At 39.1% G+C, this 21,149-nt stretch overlaps 1 protein-coding gene and 1 non-coding gene across 2 annotated transcripts in view; one reads left to right on the forward strand and one right to left on the reverse strand.

The window, feature by feature from the left end:
* Positions 1 to 13,990, reverse strand: part of LOC117331455 (general transcription factor 3C polypeptide 1-like) — a 429,349-nt gene extending 415,359 nt beyond the window's left edge. The window contains exons 1-9 of the mRNA XM_033890176.1: positions 13,877 to 13,990; positions 13,563 to 13,639; positions 12,215 to 12,423; positions 7,785 to 7,939; positions 6,850 to 6,981; positions 4,021 to 4,141; positions 3,610 to 3,783; positions 2,074 to 2,192; positions 250 to 389 (exon numbers count right to left, since the gene is read on the reverse strand). Coding sequence (XP_033746067.1) covers positions 250 to 389; positions 2,074 to 2,192; positions 3,610 to 3,783; positions 4,021 to 4,141; positions 6,850 to 6,981; positions 7,785 to 7,939; positions 12,215 to 12,423; positions 13,563 to 13,620 — 1,108 coding nt within the window. The 5' untranslated portion in view covers positions 13,621 to 13,639; positions 13,877 to 13,990. The remainder of the gene's footprint in view (positions 1 to 249; positions 390 to 2,073; positions 2,193 to 3,609; positions 3,784 to 4,020; positions 4,142 to 6,849; positions 6,982 to 7,784; positions 7,940 to 12,214; positions 12,424 to 13,562; positions 13,640 to 13,876) is intronic.
* A 4,742-nt stretch (positions 13,991 to 18,732) lies between these two features.
* Positions 18,733 to 18,804, forward strand: Trnap-ugg. The gene has a single exon. It is a non-coding gene; the product is annotated as a tRNA-Pro (tRNA).
* The last annotated feature ends 2,345 nt before the right edge of the window (positions 18,805 to 21,149 follow it).

Below are 21,149 nucleotides of genomic sequence, written 5' to 3' on the forward strand. Positions count from 1 at the left end.
AAACAGATTTGTACACGTTACAACATCTTAAGCTGATCTAACATGTGAACAGGACCATGTTGTCTTATATCGGCTTATTTAAAACTTCAACCCAGATTTTTTTTAGTTCACACATTATATTTTCAAACCAGTATAATCGGTATAAACCAAATGTTTTTATACAATGAGAATTTGCCATAACCAATCAAATATTTGGCATAAGTGATGACAGTAATAATAAAAGATAAAAAAATATAATACAAAACTGACCTGGCCTCGCCTTACTAGACATGTCATGCCCTGTGACATCTGCTCCCTCTTCCTCGTCCTCCTCCTCGCTGTCTTCCTTCTTCACCCGTGGATGTTGAATCATGGTAATAGTGTGGATCATCTTCTCAGAGAGGCCATTTCTGTTAGAATGGTCAAGGTATATGTAACACTATAACTTCTCAGAGAGGCCATTTCTGTTAGAATGGTCAGGGTAATCTGTTAGAATGGTCAGGGTAAATGTAACACAATAACTTCTCAGAGAGGTCATTTCTGTTAGAATGGTCAGGGTCAATGTAACACAATAACTTCTCAGAGAGGCCATTTCTGTTAGAATGGTCAGGGTAAATGTAACACAATAACTTCTCAGAGAGGCCATTTCTGTTAGAATGGTCAGGGTAATCTGTTAGAATGGTCAGGGTAAATGTAACACAATAACTTCTCAGAGAGGCCATTTCTGTTAGAATGGTCAAGGTAAATGTAACACAATAACTTCTCAGAGAGGCCATTTCTGTTAGAATGGTCAAGGTAAATGTAACACAATAACTTCTCAGAGAGGCCATTTCTGTTAGAATGGTCAGGGTAAATGTAACACAATAACTTCTCAGAGAGGCCATTTCTGTTAGAATGGTCAAGGTAAATGTAACACAATAACTTCTCAGAGAGGCCATTTCTGTTAGAATGGTCAAGGTAAATGTAACACTCACTGTCTAATAAACTATTTCAGTATCATCAAAAGTTGCTAAGGGCAAACATATAGGTATAAACTAGAACTGTCGCCAGGATGGCTGACTAATACCCCCGCAATCTGCATGATTCAATGGTGAATTGAAACTCTTAATTAGAGGCTAACTAAGATAACCCAGTAATATAGTGACCAGTTGCCATAGCAACCATAATTTTGAGAAAAAGAAATAAGCATGCACATCTACACATGGTCCTCTATATTTGTGTGAAGTTTCATTGAAATCAGCCCTTAGGTTTAGGAGGAGTTGTCTGGACAAGCTTAAAGTTATGGTTCTTATCGGAAAACCTGTTTATAGTGACCAGTTGCCATACCAACTATAATTTTGAGAAAAAGCAAGTGGCATACACATTTAAACATGGTCCTCTATATTTGTGTGAAGTTTCATTGAAATCAGCCCTTCGTTTTAGGAGGAGTTGTCCCGACAAACTTAAAAGTTTTTGGTTCTTATCGGAAAACCTATTTATAGTGACCAGTTGTCATAGCAACCATAATTTTGAGAAAAAGAAAGTGGCATGCACATCTACACATGGTCCTCTATATTTGTGTCAAGTTTCATTGAAATCGGCCCTTCGGTTTAGGAGGAGTTGTCTGGACAAACTAAAAGTTACGGTTCTCATCGGAAAACCTGTTTATAGTGACCAGTTGCCAAAGCAACCATAATTTTGATAAAGAGAAAGTGGCGTGCACATCTACACATGGTCCTCTATATTTGTGTGAAGTTTCATTAAAATCGGCCTATTGGTTAAGGAGGAGTTGTCCGGACAAAATATGTCTACAGACAGACGGAGGGACAGACAACATAATTCCAGTATACCCCCCTAACTTCTTTGCGGGGTATAAATATACATGTAATTAAGATATTCTATTAACTTCGTATTGAATCAATCAAATTTCATTATTGAATATCCAGTAAATCTAGGTATACATATTTAGTTAAAAGTTTTAGATTTTGGGGAGGGCTTACTTGTGAACCACTTTAGCTTACTATTTTAGATTGATGGTTCTGCAAAAATAAGGGGGATGGGGGCAGGTGCTTGCTTGTGAATAAATATGGTACCTCACCATAACAGCAGACTTACTTGCACATGTACTCGTCCTCTGTGGCTTCTGGATACATTTCTCGATATGGAACTTTGTCGGCTCTTAAGAAGTTCTGATAGTTGTTGTACAGCTTCTTAAATAAGGTAGCATCAATTTCCTACAATGATATATCAAAAATGTCCTGGCTGTGATTATAGCATCACTGATCTCACAAAAATAGATATAGAATTTACATCCTATCAATGCTTCTCTACAATGATTATTTCAGTAATTACTTTTTAATGCATATACCGTTCATGTCTTATAGCCGTTTTCTTATTAACCGCCTGTTTAGATAGTATTTTATTTAATAGTTTCAAAACATATATATATAGTTACAATCATTTTCATTGAGATTGGAAAACAAGCTGAGAACGTAATACAAATGGTCTTGATGACTAACATAATTTAATGACAATAGTCACTGCCCCATAATGTCTCTGATCATGAACTTATCCTGACTGTAACATAGGAATGACACAACAGAGCTCAATATGAGTTTCTATTAATAGCAGCAGTGACCTTGACCTTTAGGCCTGGAAAGCTTAATTGAAAGGTCACAGTCAAGGTCAGCAGGTCTGCAAATGTAGTACCACTGATGACACTAATACTGAGGTATAGCTCCCCTGGACTAACTGATGGCACTAATGCTGAGGTATAGCGATACCTCCCCTGGACTAATTGATGACACTAATACTGAGGTATAGCGATACCTCCCCTGGACTAACTGATGACACTAATACTGAGGTATACCTCCCCTGGACTAACTGATGACACTAATACTGAGGTATAGAGATAGCTCCCCTGGACTAACTGATGACACTAATACTGAGGTATAGCGATACCTCCCCTGGACTAACTGATGACACTAATACTGAGGTATAGCGATACCTCCCCTGGACTAACTGATGACACTAATACTGAGGTATAGCGATACCTCCCCTGGACTAACTGATGACACTAATACTGAGGTATAACTCCCCTGGACTAACCGATGACACTAATACTGAGGTATAGAGATAGCTCCCCTAGACTAACTGATGACACTAATACTGAAGTATAGCGATACCTCCCCTGGACTAACTGATGACACTAATACTGAGGTACAGAGATAGCTCCCCTGGACTAACTGATGACACTAATACTGGGGTATAGCGATACCTGGACAAACTGATGACACTAATACTAAAGTATAGCGAGAGCTCCCCTGGACTAACTGATGACACTAATACTGAGGTATGGCGTTAGTAAATATAGATAATAAAGATTTTGTCTCACACCGAGCGGTATGGAATGTATGTTGATGATTCTCAAACCTAATCCATGATGTCTATTTCTATTAAACTAAATGTGCCACATTTTCTAAGCAAACACTTTTTGGCCCTAACAAAGGATGTGCTGATAGGAATTTATTTACTGTCATTATAAAAAGTATTCCATATCAACCCAGTTCTCCACTCAAATCTCTTCAGGGTTTCCTTAATTAACACCTACAAACCACTATACAGAGTTATCCGGTACCGAAGACAACCTACCACATGTTCTCGTATTGTGCCTGCTACGTCACGCTGACTGGGACAGGTGGCTAGGTAGTCACACACCTGAAGCAGTAGTATACTGTACTTGGACTTGATCTCCTTGTAAAACCGCTCCAGGTGGAATATACGCCGAATCTGCTGCTTGTGCTTCATGTCGACTACAGTCAAGCTCTATAACATATCATTTAACCAGTGTAACAGGTAATTGGTTTTATCAGATTCCTGTTTCTTCATTACATGTGTAGAGTTATATATTAATTCAGAGATCATCTAATGCTTCATTACATGGATAGAGTCAATTATTCAATTAGAGATCATCTATTGGTTCATTACATGTATCTGTTTTAAATTTATCTTATTTAGAGACATACTTGTTCTTTCACTAATCGCTTTCAATTAGAGACTTACTTGTTTCTTGACAAGTCCTAATTTGACGAGGTTTTTGGTGTGGTAGAATATAGTCTTGGGAGGCATATTGAAAAGCTGTAAGCTGAGTGGCCCCACAGACATACAGCCATTGTACCGTGACCTGTCAGACAGACAAAAAGGGCATTACTGCACTAGAACACACATCAAACATATAAAATACAAGTGCCCAACCTCAGTGTGTGTTTACTACTTCAGTAAAGTTTCAAGCAGAAATAACTAGGAGTTGTCCAAACAAGATTCTGTCTAACAAAGTAAAAGTAATCATAGTAAAGGAGGCATAACTGCAATCAAATTTAGGCAGATAAAAAAACAAGAGATCCCAGAGGGATCTTGGCGCCCACCATTGAATGATCTTTATAGGTTCCATGTCAGATTGATCTTTTCTCTACTTTTCCGTTCCTCTAAGTCTTACTAATCTGTGTAAATTCAGAAACAGCCCTCTAGTACTTTTCAAACAAGGGGAACCTATATGTAAAATTTAAGATTTAGCGATAATGGCTGTTTGTCGGCCATGTTGCTTTCGGATTGGTTGCAAAATGCAACACCAGGGACCAAGGGGAACCTACATATGAAATTTGAGAAAGATCCCTTCAGTACCTTCTGTAAAATAGCGTTAACAAACTTCAATTGTCAAAATACAAGATGGCTGCCTGTCGGCCAGGTTTTTTTCTGACTGGACTCAAAATCCAATATGCATAACTAGGCACAGAGGGCAACCTACAAATGAAAATTTAGAAAGATCCTTTCAGTACTTTCTGAAAAATATCGATAACAAACTTCAATGTCAAAATCCAAGATGGCTGCCTGTCGGCCATGTTGTTTTCCGATTGGTCTCAAAATGCAATATGCATAACTAGGCACCGAGGGAAACCTACATATGAAATTTGAGACAAATCCCTTCAGTACTTTCTGAGAAATAGCGATAACAAGTTTCAATTGTCAAAATCCAAGATGGCTACCTGTCGGCCATGTTGTTTTCCGATTAGTCTCAAAATGCAATATGCATAACTAGGCACTGAGGGGAACCTACATATGAAATTTGAGAAAGATCCCATCAGTACTTTCTGAGAAATAGCGATAACACACTTTAATTGTCAAAATCCAAGATGGCTGCCTGTCGACCATGTTGTTTTCCGATTGGTCTCAAAATGCAATATGCATAACTAGGCACCAAGGGGAACCTATATATGAAATTTGAGAAAGATCCCTTCATTAGTTTCTGAGAAATAGCGATAACAAACTTCAATTGTCAAAATCTAAGATGGCTACCTGTTGGCCATGTTGTTTTCCGATTAGTCTCAAAATGCAATATGCATAACTAGGAACTGAGGGCAACCTACATATGAAATTTGAGAAAGATCCCTTGAGTGCTTTCTGAGAAATAGCGATAACAAACTTCAATTGTCGAAATCCAAGATGGCTGCCTGTCGGCTATGTTGTTTTCCGATTGGTCTCAAAATGCAATATGCATAACTAGGCACCAAGGGGAACCTATATATGAAATTTGAGAAAAATCCCTTCATTGGTTTCAGAGAAATAGCGATAACAAACTTCAATTGTCAAAATCCAAGATGGCTGCCTGTCGACCATTTTGTTTTCCGATTATTCTCAAAATGCAATATGCATAACTAGGCACCGAGGGGAACCTACATATGACATTTCAGAAAGATCCCTTCATTACCTTCTGAGAAATAGCGATAACAAACTTCCAATTGTCAAAATCCAAGATGGCTGCCTGTCGGCCATGTTGTTTTCCGATTGGTCTCAAAATGCAATATGCATAACTAGGCACCAAGAGGAACCTACATATGAAATTTGAGATAGATCCCTTCTGTGCTTTCTGAGAAATAGCGATAACAAACTTCAATTGTCAAAATCCAAGATGGCTGCCTGTCGGCCATGTTGTTTTCCGATTGGTCTCAAAATGCAATATGCATAACTATGCACCGAGGGGAACCTACATATGAAATTTGAGAAAGATCCCTTCATTAGTTCCTGAGAAATAGCGATAACAAACTTCAATTGTCAAAATCCAAGATGGCTGCCTGTCGGCCATGTTGTTTTCCGATTAGTCTCAAAATGCAATATGCATAACTAGGCACCAAGGGGAACCTACATATGAAATTTGAGAAAGATCCCTTCGGCACTTTCTGAGAAATAGCGATAACAAACTTCAATTGTCAAAATCCAAGATGGCTGCCTGTCGGCCATGTTGTTTTCCGATTGGTCTCAAAATGCAATATGCATAACTAGGCACCAAGGGGAACCTATATATGAAATTTGAGAAAGATTCCTTCAATACTTTCTGAGAAATAGCGATAACAAGAATTGTTTACGGACGGAGGGACGGACGGAGGGACGGACGGAGGGACGGACGGACGGACGTCGGACCACGGACGCAGGGCGATTTGAATAGCCCACCATCTGATGATGGTGGGCTAAAAACATACACGCACTACTAAATATGTGATGACCACATCAGTGATATTTAGAATTTGAATAAAAACTAGTTTTCTGGACAAAATCCTCAGACAGACAGGCGGTAGAGGAATCTGATTCCAGTATATACAAGCCCCCAACCCCACTAATGCTGTTGTGGGTGTGAATGAAACATATGTGAACACTTCTTACATTCCATGAGAAGTCACCACATGCATGATCTCTCAACATCAATAATTAGAGCTCCAGCAACAACTACAACTTCGACCAGGATTTCACATATCACTGGTCGGAAAATAATGCTAGAATTATCTGCCAATTCAAACTTAGCCGAGGTTTACCATTTATCAGTTTGATTACACTAGTTACCTGCCAATCCTCTCCAGGATACAGTAGGCGTGGAGCATGTTTGACCAGTTGTGGGAGGGGTCATACAATGGTCCACAGATCGCATTCTCACGAATCTCCTGGGATGCCACAATCACCAGTTTCTCACCCCATCTACAGTATAAATAACAGTACATGAATCACCAAAATCTTAAGACGCCGGAGTTTTTTCCACTTAATTGGAATGCAGCCATTTTGTCTCATTCTGGTAAGCAAATCAGTGAATTGGGAAAGAAAATTTCAGGAGCAGATTGCAGACTTTAGAAATTGGGCTTTAATATGTCAGAAAATAATTTCAGTTGGAGGTGGGACCGCTTATTGGCCAGAAAAAAATCCTCAAAAAAAACCTGAAGATATGCTGTAAATATTTGTTTTAAAAATACTTTTTCAATTTGGAGAAGACTGGCTGTTTACAATAAAAATTATTTTTACAAATGATTATTTCTCTCTGTTCAGATTGACAAATATGTTGAGTATTTGTTAGATGTATCATTGCTCAGATTAACGGAATTAGTTCTAGGATTCTCTATGTTTGATCAAACTTTTTCTGTAACATTCAAAGAGTTAGATATTTGGAAAAAAAACTATTTTACCATGTCTTTATTTAAACATACCATTCATATTTTACCAAGTTTGATTAACAGTCTTTTACTTCTCTTTGAAATAATGATGAATGATTAAGAAACTTCGGAGATTTAAACACGAATTTGTCTCGTGAAAAATACATAATAGTGAGCTGTGTAAAGAGATTATTACACAAAGTTCAGATTTTTGAAAAATTAAAACCAGAGGACAAGTTCCCTATGCACTAGCTATAAGGCAAATCAATAGATAATTGTATGATATTTGAATATGTGTACATGTAGCTATCTCCCCTATATGTGTCGCTACTTTGGAGACACAACACCCACACTAACATTTGTTTTGCCTCCTCCAATGTTACGGCTGGCCTTTTCCCATCTGCTTTCACCTTGGCAGTCACATTTTTGCGAGTTTCATACGTTGAACATGATCCATAAATGCCATCTTGATTAACGATATCAATGGGATAGAGATCCTCTGGAACTTGTTCCTGTCAACACAGACATACAGGAGTATAACACCACAGTACATACAGGAGTGTAACACCAGACTACATACAGGAATGTAACACCAGACTACATACAGGAGTGTAACACCAGACTACATATATATACAGGAGTGTAACACCACAGTACATACAGGAGTGTAACACCACAGTACATACAGGAGTGTAACACCAGACTACATACAGGAGTGTAACACCAGACTACATACAGGAGTGTAACACCACAGTACATACAGGAGTGTAACACCAGACTACATACAGGAGTGTAACACCAGACTACATACAGGAGTGTAACACCACAGTACATACAGGAGTGTAACACCAGACTACATACAGGAGTGTAACACCAGACTACACACAGGAGTGTAACACCAGACTACACACAGGAGTGTAACACCACAGTACATACAGGAGTGTAACACCACAATACATACAGGAGTGTAACACCAGACTACATACAGGAGTGAAACACCACAGTACATACAGGAGTGTAACACCAGACTACATACAGGAGTGTAACACCACAGTACATACAGCAGTGTAACACCACAGTACATACAGGAGTGTAACACCACAGTACATACAGGAGTGTAACACTAGACTACATACAGGAGTGTAACACCAGACTACATACAGGAGTGTAACACCAGACTACATACAGGAGTGTAACACCAGACTACATACAGGAGTGTAACACCACAGTACATACAGGAGTGTAACACCAGACTACATACAGGAGTGTAACACCACAGTACATACAGGAGTGTAACACCACAGTACATACAGGAGTGTAACACCACAGTACATACAGGAGTGTAACACTAGACTACATACGGGAGTGTAACACCAGACTACATACAGGAGTGTAACACTAGACTACATACAGGAGTGTAACACCTAGACTACATACAGGAGTGTAACACCAGACTACATACAGGAGTGTAACACCAGACTACATACAGGAGTGTAACACCAGACTACATACAGGAGTGTAACACTAGACTACATACAGGAGTGTAACACCAGACTACATACAGGAGTGTAACACCAGACTACATACAGGAGTGTAACACCAGACTACATACAGGAGTGTAACACCAGACTACATACAGGAGTGTAACACCACAGTACATACAGGAGTGTAACACCACAGTACATACAGGAGTGTAACACCAGACTACATACAGGAGTGTAACACACAGTACACATACAGGAGTGTAACACCACAGTACATACAGGAGTGTAACACCACAGTACATACAGGAGTGTAACACCACAGTACATACAGGAGTGTAACACTACAGTACATACAGGAGTGTAACACTACAGTACATACAGGAGTGTAACACCACAGTACATACAGGAGTGTAACACCAGACTACATACAGGAGTGTAACACCACAGTACATACAGGAGTGTAACACCAGACTACATACAGGAGTGTAACACCACAGTACATACAGGAGTGTAACACTACAGTACATACAGGAGTGTAACACCACAGTACATACAGGAGTGTAACACACAGTACATACAGGAGTGTAACACCACAGTACATACAGGAGTGTAACACCACAGTACATACAGGAGTGTAACACCACAGTACATACAGGAGTGTAACACTACAGTACATACAGGAGTGTAACACTACAGTACATACAGGAGTGTAACACCAGACTACATACAGGAGTGTAACACCACAGTACATACAGGAGTGTAACACCACAGTACATACAGGAGTGTAACACCAGACTACATACAGGAGTGTAACACTACAGTACATACAGGAGTGTAACACTAGACTACATACAGGAGTGTAACACCAGACTACATACAGGAGTGTAACACCAGACTACATACAGGAGTGTAACACCACAGTACATACAGGAGTGTAACACCAGACTACATACAGGAGTGTAACACCACAGTACATACAGGAGTGTAACACCACAGTACATACAGGAGTGTAACACTACAGTACATACAGGAGTGTAACACTACAGTACATACAGGAGTGTAACACTACAGTACATACAGGAGTGTAACACCAGACTACATACAGGAGTGTAACACCACAGTACATACAGGAGTGTAACACCACAGTACATACAGCAGTGTAACACCACAGTACATACAGGAGTGTAACACTAGACTACATACAGGAGTGTAACACCAGACTACATACAGGAGTGTAACACCACAGTACATACAGGAGTGTAACACTAGACTACATACGGGAGTGTAACACCAGACTACATACAGGAGTGTAACACTAGACTACATACAGGAGTGTAACACCAGACTACATACAGGAGTGTAACACCAGACTACATACAGGAGTGTAACACTAGACTACATACAGGAGTGTAACACCACAGTACATACAGGAGTGTAACACTACAGTACATACAGGAGTGTAACACTAGACTACATACAGGAGTGTAACACCACAGTACATACAGGAGTGTAACACTAGAGTACATACAGGAGTGTAACACTAGACTACATACAGGAGTGTAACACCAGACTACATACAGGAGTGTAACACTAGACTACATACCGGAGTGTAACACTAGACTACATACAGGAGTGTAACACCAGACTACATACAGGAGTGTAACACTACAGTACATACAGGAGTGTAACACTAGACTACATACAGGAGTGTAACACTAGACTACATACAGGAGTGTAACACCAGACTACATACAGGAGTGTAACACTAGACTACATACAGGAGTGTAACACCAGACTACATACAGGAGTGTAACACCAGACTACATACAGGAGTGTAACACCAGACTACATACAGGAGTGTAACACCACAGTACATACAGGAGTGTAACACTAGACTACATACAGGAGTGTAACACCAGACTACATACAGGAGTGTAACACTAGACTACATACAGCAGTGTAACACCAGACTACATACAGGAGTGTAACACCAGACTACATACAGGAGTGTAACACTACAGTACATACAGGAGTGTAACACCACAGTACATACAGGAGTGTAACACTAGACTACATACAGGAGTGTAACACCAGACTACATACAGGAGTGTAACACCAGACTACATACAGCAGTGTAACACCACAGTACATACAGGAGTGTAACACCAGACTACATACAGGAGTGTAACACTAGACTACATACAGGAGTGTAACACCACAGTACATACAGGAGTGTAACACCAGACTACATACAGGAGTGTAACACTAGACTACATACAGGAATGTAACACTAGACTACATACAGGAGTGTAACACTACAGTACATACAGGAGTGTAACACCACAGTACATACAGGAGTGTAACACTAGACTACATACAGGAGTGTAACACCAGACTACATACAGGAGTGTAACACTAGACTACATACAGCAGTGTAACACCAGACTACATACAGGAGTGTAACACCAGACTACATACAGGAGTGTAACACCAGACTACATACAGGAGTGTAACACCATAGTACTGTACAATGAAAATATGCCTAATTAGAATTTAAATGTTGCAGCAAACATGTTTTTATTATTCTTAAATATTGTTAAAATGTTCACAACTACTCAAGGTAATGATCACATTCACAACTACTCAAGGTAATGATCACATTCACAACTACTAACCGTATAATGATCACATTCACAACTACTAACCATAATGATCACATTCACAACTACTAACCGTAATGATCACATTCACAACTACTAACCGTATAATGATCACATTCACAACTACTAACCATAATGATCACATTCACAACTACTAACCGTAATGATCACATTCACAACTACTCAAGGTAATGATCACATTCACAACTACTAACCATAATGATCACATTCACAACTACTAACCATAATGATCACATTCACAACTACTAACCGTAATGATCACATTCACAACTACTAACCGTAATGATCACATTCACAACTACTACATAATGATCACATTCACAACTACTAACCGTAATGATCACATTCACAACTACTCAAGGTAATGATCTTGTTCACTAAGTTTAATAAAATTCATAGTATTAAGCTCAGGACAAACTTCCTTCTATAGCCTAACAGGTAGACATATGCACTATAAATGAACTAAACTTTCTTATGACATGTTTTGAAAGCGTGTTAATTGGTTGTTGACAGTCCAAATCAATTCCAGCTGCCCTATATGATAACAAGTGTTCAGGATATTATTAACCAACAGAAATGAGATGTTATATTATTAATAACTTTGTCAAACACTACAATTTACCAGTTCTATCAGTCGTCCTGAATCTGGGTCGAAGGACTCCAAACTATTATAAATGACCAGTGGAGGTCGTGGTATTGGGATCTCATAGTACTCCAGGCCTTGTAGGGTCACAAGGCATCGCCACAGGTAAACTTTTGACTTGTCAGTCAATTTGATGGAAAAGTTCTGTCTCCCGGATAGCCGCACCCACAGAGACTCTATGCTTATACCTGAAAATCACCACAACATATTGTCAAATAGAATTTTCATTGCACAACTCTAAAATGAAAATACAAAAAGTGTGATTAAAAATCATGTTATGTTTTAACAATTGAATTCACAGTATATTGTAAAGTGTGACCAGGAAACAGTAAGTACAATTTGAACCATAAGATGTTTTTTTAATTAACTTTGAAATGTGAAAAGTTTACGAACAGTGCACTGCGCACATGTACAGCAGACGGCCATGGACAAGGCATGATGCATTTGGCTATATGTCATCCTAACCCTTCAGGTCAGATAACCTATTAATACTGTAATTACAGGGATCCCCTTATATCGCGAAAATTTTCCCCGCATGTATTATTTTTATATTAATTTGAGTATACTCCCATGCATATAGTTTACTTATCGAAATCGCCAAATTAACCATCCACGAAAAATAACCACGTTTACAGTAACAACTTCCCATAAATAATCACTTATTTACCAAAGTTCCATACAAGATATAGAGAGGGCTAGAACACAATATACTTCCTTTGGGCTGCAATTAAAGCTTTATCTGCTCTAGATTTGAAAGATAAAAAGCCAGGGACTGGGAGGGCTGAATCTAGGTACACTGTATGGGCCATTTTCTCTTCGTTTATATACATACATAAGACTTTGAAATTCCTTTCAGCCATTAAGAATTTTTATGCACATACGACCCATGGTCTGTCCTTCCATACCCCTGGCAGATCAACTTTTGTAGGGTACTATATAGCATACAAGATACAACAAACTTTATTTTCTGTTGACACATGCAACATTTTAACATGAAGCTCGAAAGAGCATGTATTTCAACAAACAATATTAATTAAAGCAGACATACAAGCAAGAACATTAATATATTAAGCACCAGTTTGGGTAGTTATCAATCACAGATATAGATCTAACTTAGATCACAGATTTATGGATTCAAGAACAAAAAGTTTGCAACTTAATTCTGTATAGAAATATACCTCTTTTCTCGATTTAATTGTTCCGACACAATTACTCTGTGCTGTAGATACAGCATCTTTAAAATTAGCAAAATAATTTACATTTGAACCAGTCACAGTAGAACCCCATCAATCTATATAACTTATAATATTAGTAATGCTGCCCATACCATCTAAGCCTTCCAAAGCAATTTCCTCTCTAATCGCTCCTAAAAAATCTGTGTCCATTTTGCTCAATTCAAATTATCTGAAAAAAAAACCAAGTTTAAAAAGTAAATACATGTATCTTTTTGAATGGTGTTGTGTACTAAACTCTGAAAATAATGTGAAAATTACTTCTGAATGCATCAATGTTCACCCGTCACGATTTCTTATCTGTGCTATATAGCGTATAGTCCGCGGTCCGTAGAAAGGTTCGAATACAATGGATAGTCGAACTCTCCGAAGTAATTTAACCTGTTATGCTTATATATATATATATCACCTCATTGTCTTCTCCCCTTGTAGGTATATGTGGACGGCAATTACCAAAAAAACGTAAATATCTCCCCTCTGACAGTTTCAGCATGGCAATGTTTTCATGCATGGCGCCATTTTGTTCATTTCGATAACCCTCTCATGTGTTGGTACAATAGATACAAAAATCACGAAATGTTCCGGGTTAGTATTTATCGCGCGAAACTGGGAAATGTTCAGAAAGTAAACGTCGTATTGTTAAATCCATTGCTACCATATTTTTATTTCTAGGAAATATAATCACTTAGTTAAGGGATTGGAGGCTGTCTATATCTGCTAGTAACGGTCTAAATGTCGAATAAATATTCCGTGGACACTGATTTACTTTCTGTAGTAATTCTAAATGATTTTCAGTGTAAATTTCGAGGTTCTCTTTATCATTTAAAATTTGTTTTAACATTTCACAATATCTAATTCTTGTGCCCTTGATTACAGGTCAGTGTCATTAATTTGAGCAAACTTAGTAGCCATTCACCTCAGCATGCTACATTGTATATGGCCCGATAGTGGGTGTCTGAGCCCCTTCGTTACAGAGAAGTCAGTGATACCGGCCTGATAACAGTCGGATGACCGACACCGCACCACCCGTCATGCCCTTGGTGCAGGTAATGTTTAAAACCTACATTGTATCTGGCTTCTTTTTTTTTTATGTTCAAATTTGGTCTACAGCATTAATTGTTGAGGGTGAATTTCGAATCAGTAATTGGTTTTCAAGTCTGGTAAGACATCTAGCTGTATTATCAATAGTTGCAATAACTTTGTCCGATCCCCCTGTTTTTCAGTAAAACATGTTTGAATTACTCAGAGACCTACTTAACAAATGCATGATTTCAAATGATGTTCAAAACTATATTTTTTCCAAACAAATGAAATACAGGTACAGCAACACAGGTGTTTACTCAATGAAACAGGTGTAAAAATTTAAAAAAAATATGTATTAAAATGATGTAACTGTTAAGGTTTCACATTTCATCCAATGACTACAACCAAACATCTCCCACACCCAACCAATGATACATTCAATGTCTGTGACTAAAGCCAAACATCCCCTACACTCATCCCTAGCTACAGATAGCCATACACGCCAGAGTATCTGCCTTAGGGGTGGGTATCCCTAGTTACAGATAACCATGTATACGTCAGAGTATCCGACTAAGGACTGTGTATCCCTAACTACAGATAACCATGTACGTCGGAGTATCCGACTAAGTGCTTGGTATCCCTAGCTACAGATAACCATGTACGTCAGAGTATCCGACTAAGGACTGGGTATCACTAGATACAGATAACCATACACGTCAGAGTATCCAACTAAGTGCTGGGTATCCCTAACTACAGATAACCATGTACGTCAGAGTATCCGACTAAGTGCTTGGTATCCCTAGCTACAGATAACCATGTACGTCAGAGTATCCGACTAAGGACTGGGTATCCCTAACTACATATAACCATGTACGTCAGAGTATCCGATTAAGGACTGGGTATCCCTAGCTACAGATAACCATGTACGTCAGAGTATCCGACTAAGGACTGGATATCCCTAGCTACAGATAACCATGTACGTCAGAGTATCCGACTAAGGACTGGGTATCCCTATATATACAGATAACCATGTACGTCAGAGTATCCGACAAAGTCTGGGTATCCCTATATATACAGATAACCATGTACGTCAGAGTATCCGACTAAGTGCTTGGTATCCCTAGCTACAGATAACCATGTACGTCAGAGTATCCGACTAAGGACTGGGTATCCCTAGATACAGATAACCATACACGTCAGAGTATCCGACTAAGTGCTTGGTATCCCTAACTACAGACAACCATGTACGTCAGGGTATCCGACTAAGTGCTGGGTATCCCTAGATACAGATAGCCATGTACGTCAGAGTATCCGACTAAGGACTGGGTATCCCTAGCTACAGATAACCATATACGTCAGTGTATCCGACTAAGGACTGGGTATCCCTAGCTACAGATAACCATGTACGTCAGAGTATCCGACTAAGGGCTGGGTATCCCTAGATACAGATAACCATGTACGTCAGAGTATCCGACTAAGGGCTGGGTATCCCTAGCTACAGATAACCATGTACGTCAGAGTATCCAACTAAGGGCTGGGTATCCCTAGCTACTGATAACCATGCACGTCAGAGTATCCGATTAAGGGCTTGGTATCCTTAGTAACAGATAACCATACACGTCAGAGTATCCGGCTATAAGGGCTGGGTATCCCTAGTTACAGATAACCATGCACGTCAGAGTATCCAACTAAGTGCTGGGTATCCCTAACTACAGATAACCATGTACGTCAGAGTATCCGACTAAGGACTGGGTATCCCTAGCTACAGATAACCATGTACGTCAGAGTATCCGACTATAAGTGCTGGGTATCCCTAACTACAGATAACCATGTACGTCAGAGTATCCGACTAAGGGCTTGGTATCCCTAACTACAGATAACCATGTACGTCAGAGTATCCGACTAAGGACTGGGTATCCCTAGTTACAGATAACCATGTACGTCAGAGTATCCGACTATAAGGGCTGGGTATCCCTAACTACAGATAACCATGCACGTCAGAGTATCCGACTAAGGACTGGATATCCCTAGATCTACAGATAGCCATGTACGTCAGAGTATCCGACTAAGGGCTGGGTATCCCTAGCTACAGATAACCATGTACGTCAGAGTATCCGACTAAGGGCTGGGTATCCCTAGCTACAGATAACCATGTACGTCAGAGTATCCGACTATAAGTGCTGGGTATCCCTAGCTACAGATAACCATGTACGTCAGAGTATCCGACTAAGGACTGGGTATCCCTAACTACAGATAACCATGTACGTCAGAGTATATGACTAAGTGCTGGGTATCCCTAACTACAGATAACCATGTACGTCAGAGTATCCGACTAAGGACTGGGTATCCCTAGCTACAGATAACCATGTACGTCAGAGTATCCGACTAAGGACTGGGTATCCCTAGTTACAGATAACCATGTACGTCAGAGTATCCGACTATAAGGGCTGGGTATCCCTAGTTACAGATAACCATGTACGTCAGAGTATCCGACTAAGGGCTGGGTATCCCTAACTACAGATAACCATGTACGTCAGAGTATCCGACTAAGGACTGGGTATCCCTAGTTACAGATAACCATGTACGTCAGTGTATCCGACTAAGGGCTGGGTATCCCTAACTACAGATAACCATGTACGTCAGAGTATCCGACTAAGGGCTGGGTATCCCTAACTACAGATAACCATGTACGTCAGAGTATCCGACTAAGGACTGGGTATCCCTAGTTACAGATAACCATGTACGTCAGTGTATCCGACTAAGGGCTGGGTATCCCTAACTACAGATAACCATGTACGTCAGAGTATCAGACTAAGTGCTGGGTATCCCTAGTTAGAGATAGCCATGTACGTCAGAGTCATCCGACATCGCACACTATCCAATTACAATAACGGGAATAGGCTACAATCAAATTTATTACCGGTGACAAAGTCACAACCATGAGAAAAAATCAAGTGCATGCATTCTATGTATGAATACAAGAATTAAGTATCAGCTTCCTCCCCGCCTAAAAATACAGGAGAATGAAAAATACAAAAGGTGCCAGCGTAAAAATAATTGCAAAAATACACATAAAAATCTTCAAAAGACCTGTAAGTGTGAAAAGTGGATTAAATAAATCAATACAATAAAGTTAATATTCACAAAAATCTAACTTCAATAGACAACCAGCGTCATAGATTCAGAGCATCCGAGCACAGGGGCTCGGTTTTGGATTTCTGAGTAACATTTGAAATCAATAAACAACCGCAACACTATAAATTAAGTATTCCTATACATTCTAAAACCTTATAAAATCGGGCTTATCGATGTATAATCCGAGTTGGCAAGACATCTAGCTGAAAATAGAAAGAGAAAAAAAATGTATAAATATGAACAAAATATGACACTGGTAATCTGTACAACAAAATAATAAATGCACAGAGTGAAGAAACCGTATTCAATTACCGTATATAAAATTTAAACAAGCATCGAGTTTAATGTTTACTCTTTACTCCAGACACACAATACATTAATTATATTGTTTACTCCAGACACACAATACATTAATTATATTGTTTACGCCAGACACACAATACATTAATTACATTAAGTGTGTACAGAAGGTCTCAACAAAAAAACAGCTGTACGAAGTCGGGAAAGTAAGCAGACCTTGTCTTAAACAGCGACTCAGTGATGCAAAAAAAAAAAAAGATTTTTTTTGTCGTTTACGATCAAACTCTTGTTATCTTTAAGCTTATAGATAATAAATATTTTTAAAACGGCTTGTCATGATAGAAGGCTAGAACACGGGTAATCTAAAGGTACGATGCCTTCCGGAGAATAACTACCCGGAATCCTCGGAACTGTACTTACAATACAGTTCTGTTTCACAACAATATAATTATCTGCATAGAATGGCACGTATATACTATAATCTTTTTATATCATTCAGGTAATTTTTATATGGATTATTATATATTCTCATTCGTCTTACTGCTATGGCTCGTGATCAGTCACGGATACGTTGATTGCGCTGAACTTTCAGTTTTTGCTTTATTAACATTAAAAATAGGTCTGCCAATTTGTAATGGTGATAACCTGAAATCGATTTAAAGTGATATTCAGCAAGCAGTAGGATCATTCAAGGTGAGACGAGAGGGGCGAGGGATGATTCCCGTACCGGAAATTTTCAATTACCGAAATAAAGCAATATACGGTGTCCTTTTATATGAAATTGTTTTGAACGCAGGATTCTATAGCGGCTTGTTGGTCTAGGGGTATGATTCTCGCTTTGGGTGCGAGAGGTCCCGGGTTCGAATCCCGGACAAGCCCGGTACATTTTTTTCGTAATTTGATTTTTTTTCTCTCCAGAGATACAAAAACATTTATTGATAGTTGCATGTTACGACCATAAAACATTAGCCCAGAGAGATATTATTGCGAAACAAAAATCAAATATATGTAAGAAAATTATATTTTTCGATTAAAATTTAATTGTTTTATTTCCAATAAACCTGTTCAAAATTTCTGTCTGGGGTCAGTCAACTGCCATCTCATACTGATAATGCAAACCAAGGTTATATCTGCGAGAGGTCCCGGGTTTGAATCCCGGACAAGCCCGATGATTTTTAATTCCCCCCCCCCCCCCCCCCCCCTGACTTGACAAATATGGTTCCATGAAAATTAGATATCTCTTTTATGTATGACTTGTTTCTTATCTTATGTACAAATAAGTTGTACCTATGTTAATTAGGGCAGTGTATTTAGGACACTATATAAAACAATGTATTATCTTATACGTACAAGATACAAAAGTTTTATGTACAAGGTAAATTATTTTCTTATAATGGCACTAATAAGCTGCTGCAGATGTTAAACAGAATCTTGAATCTGACTTCAGTAGTGATGACTTTTATCAACACAATGCACTAACTTGAATACACAAACTTGGGTCCTTCTAAAGACTTGAATGGACCCGAGAATTAATACATCTATTAGTGATAAACACCTTTAAAACCCATTCACGTCCAGATTCAGGTCTTTAGGAGGACCCCCACAAACTTTTTCCAAGGTATGTTCAAATTTTCACCACTGTATGACGTTTGATTGTTGTTGGTTTAAAATGGAGTCGATAGAGCACTGACAAAGATTTATCATTTAATAGCAATGGTGTAACAGGAGAAGTAAAATGCAACAACCAGACCACGACTCGAACCTGGGACCTCCAAGCTCTCAGACAGCACAGATGCTCATCATTTGAGCTACTGACCATTGGTGTTCAGCCAAGTCCAGTTCCGCTACATTCCTTCCTCCTTCAATGGAGTCTTCGACCCTGAACACAAACACAAGACCCTTAATATTCCACATACCCGGTACCTTCATGTGGGCACTAAATGTAACCGGAGAGAGAAAAATGCAATGACCAGACCAGTACTCGAACCCGAAACCTCTGAACTGGCCAACACCATTCATCTCAGTTCCACTACAATGGTGATCACCTTGTCCTTGACCCTGAAACACAAATTCTCTTGAATCTCATACAGAATCTGTCACTATCAAGTGCTGACAATGATTTTATGAAAATAGCAACAGTGGCCTAGTCCATTGTAACAGAAAAAATATAAACAAGAGGTCATGGTTCAAACTACAGGTAGACCAGATCCTATCATTCTTGGAAAAGAAAAAGGTTTCTAAAGTTCTTCTTTTTTTTTTTTTAGCTATATTTCACCTACTGGGCCCCTTTCTCCTGCCCCAAGAGTAATATACCCTCCATTAAATTAAACATTAGATCTGTCTTTGACAATAATGCTCCAAAACAAATTTCATCAAAATCAATTCATTTGTGTTCAGGACAAGTAGCGATGTAAAAGATATATACGTGTTGTACCTCTGTTTCCCCTATTGGACCAAGCCCGAGGGGAGTCATACCCTCCGTTAATACAAAGTTAGATCTCCTTTTCCCAATCATATATAAATACTCCACACCAAATTTCATCAAAATCTATTCAGGCATTCAAAACTAGTAGCGATTAAAGGATTTACCTCAATTTTCCCAATTGGGCCCTGCACCCCTCAGGACCAAGGGTAGCAACAACCTCCGTTAAAACGTTAGATTTCCTTTATTCTCCAGACCAAATTTCATCAAAATCCATTCAGGCATTCAGGACTAGTTAGTAGCAATTTAAATGATTTACTTCAAATTTCCCTACTGGGCCCACTCCTCAGGCCCATGGGGAGCAATACTCTCCATTAAAACAATGTTAGATCTCCTTGCCCAATAATTCTTCAGGCCAAATTTCATCAAAATCCATTCAGGCATTCAGACTAGTAGGGATTTAAAGGATTTACCTCAATTTACCCTATTGGGCCCTGCCCCTCTGGCCCCAGGGGAGCCACACCCTTTGTTTATACAATATTCTATCTCCTTTGTCTAATGATGCTCCAGACCAAATTTCATCAAAATCCATTCTGGCATTCAGGACAAGTAGGGATTATAAGGAAAAGTTGACAGACCGACGGCTGGACGGACACTACTCCATGGTATAAACTCAATGGCCCTTCAGGCGAGGCAAGCTAAAAATGAAATGTTGTCCAAAAAGGAAAAGGCACAACTAGGGCACTGATCTAATATATACAGAGAGTTTTGTGAAGTGAAGTTGAACTGTTTGAAGTTACAG

Source organism: Pecten maximus, chromosome 7 (genome assembly GCF_902652985.1).
Source record: "Pecten maximus chromosome 7, xPecMax1.1, whole genome shotgun sequence".
In the NCBI taxonomy this organism is placed as follows: domain Eukaryota; kingdom Metazoa; phylum Mollusca; class Bivalvia; order Pectinida; family Pectinidae; genus Pecten; species Pecten maximus.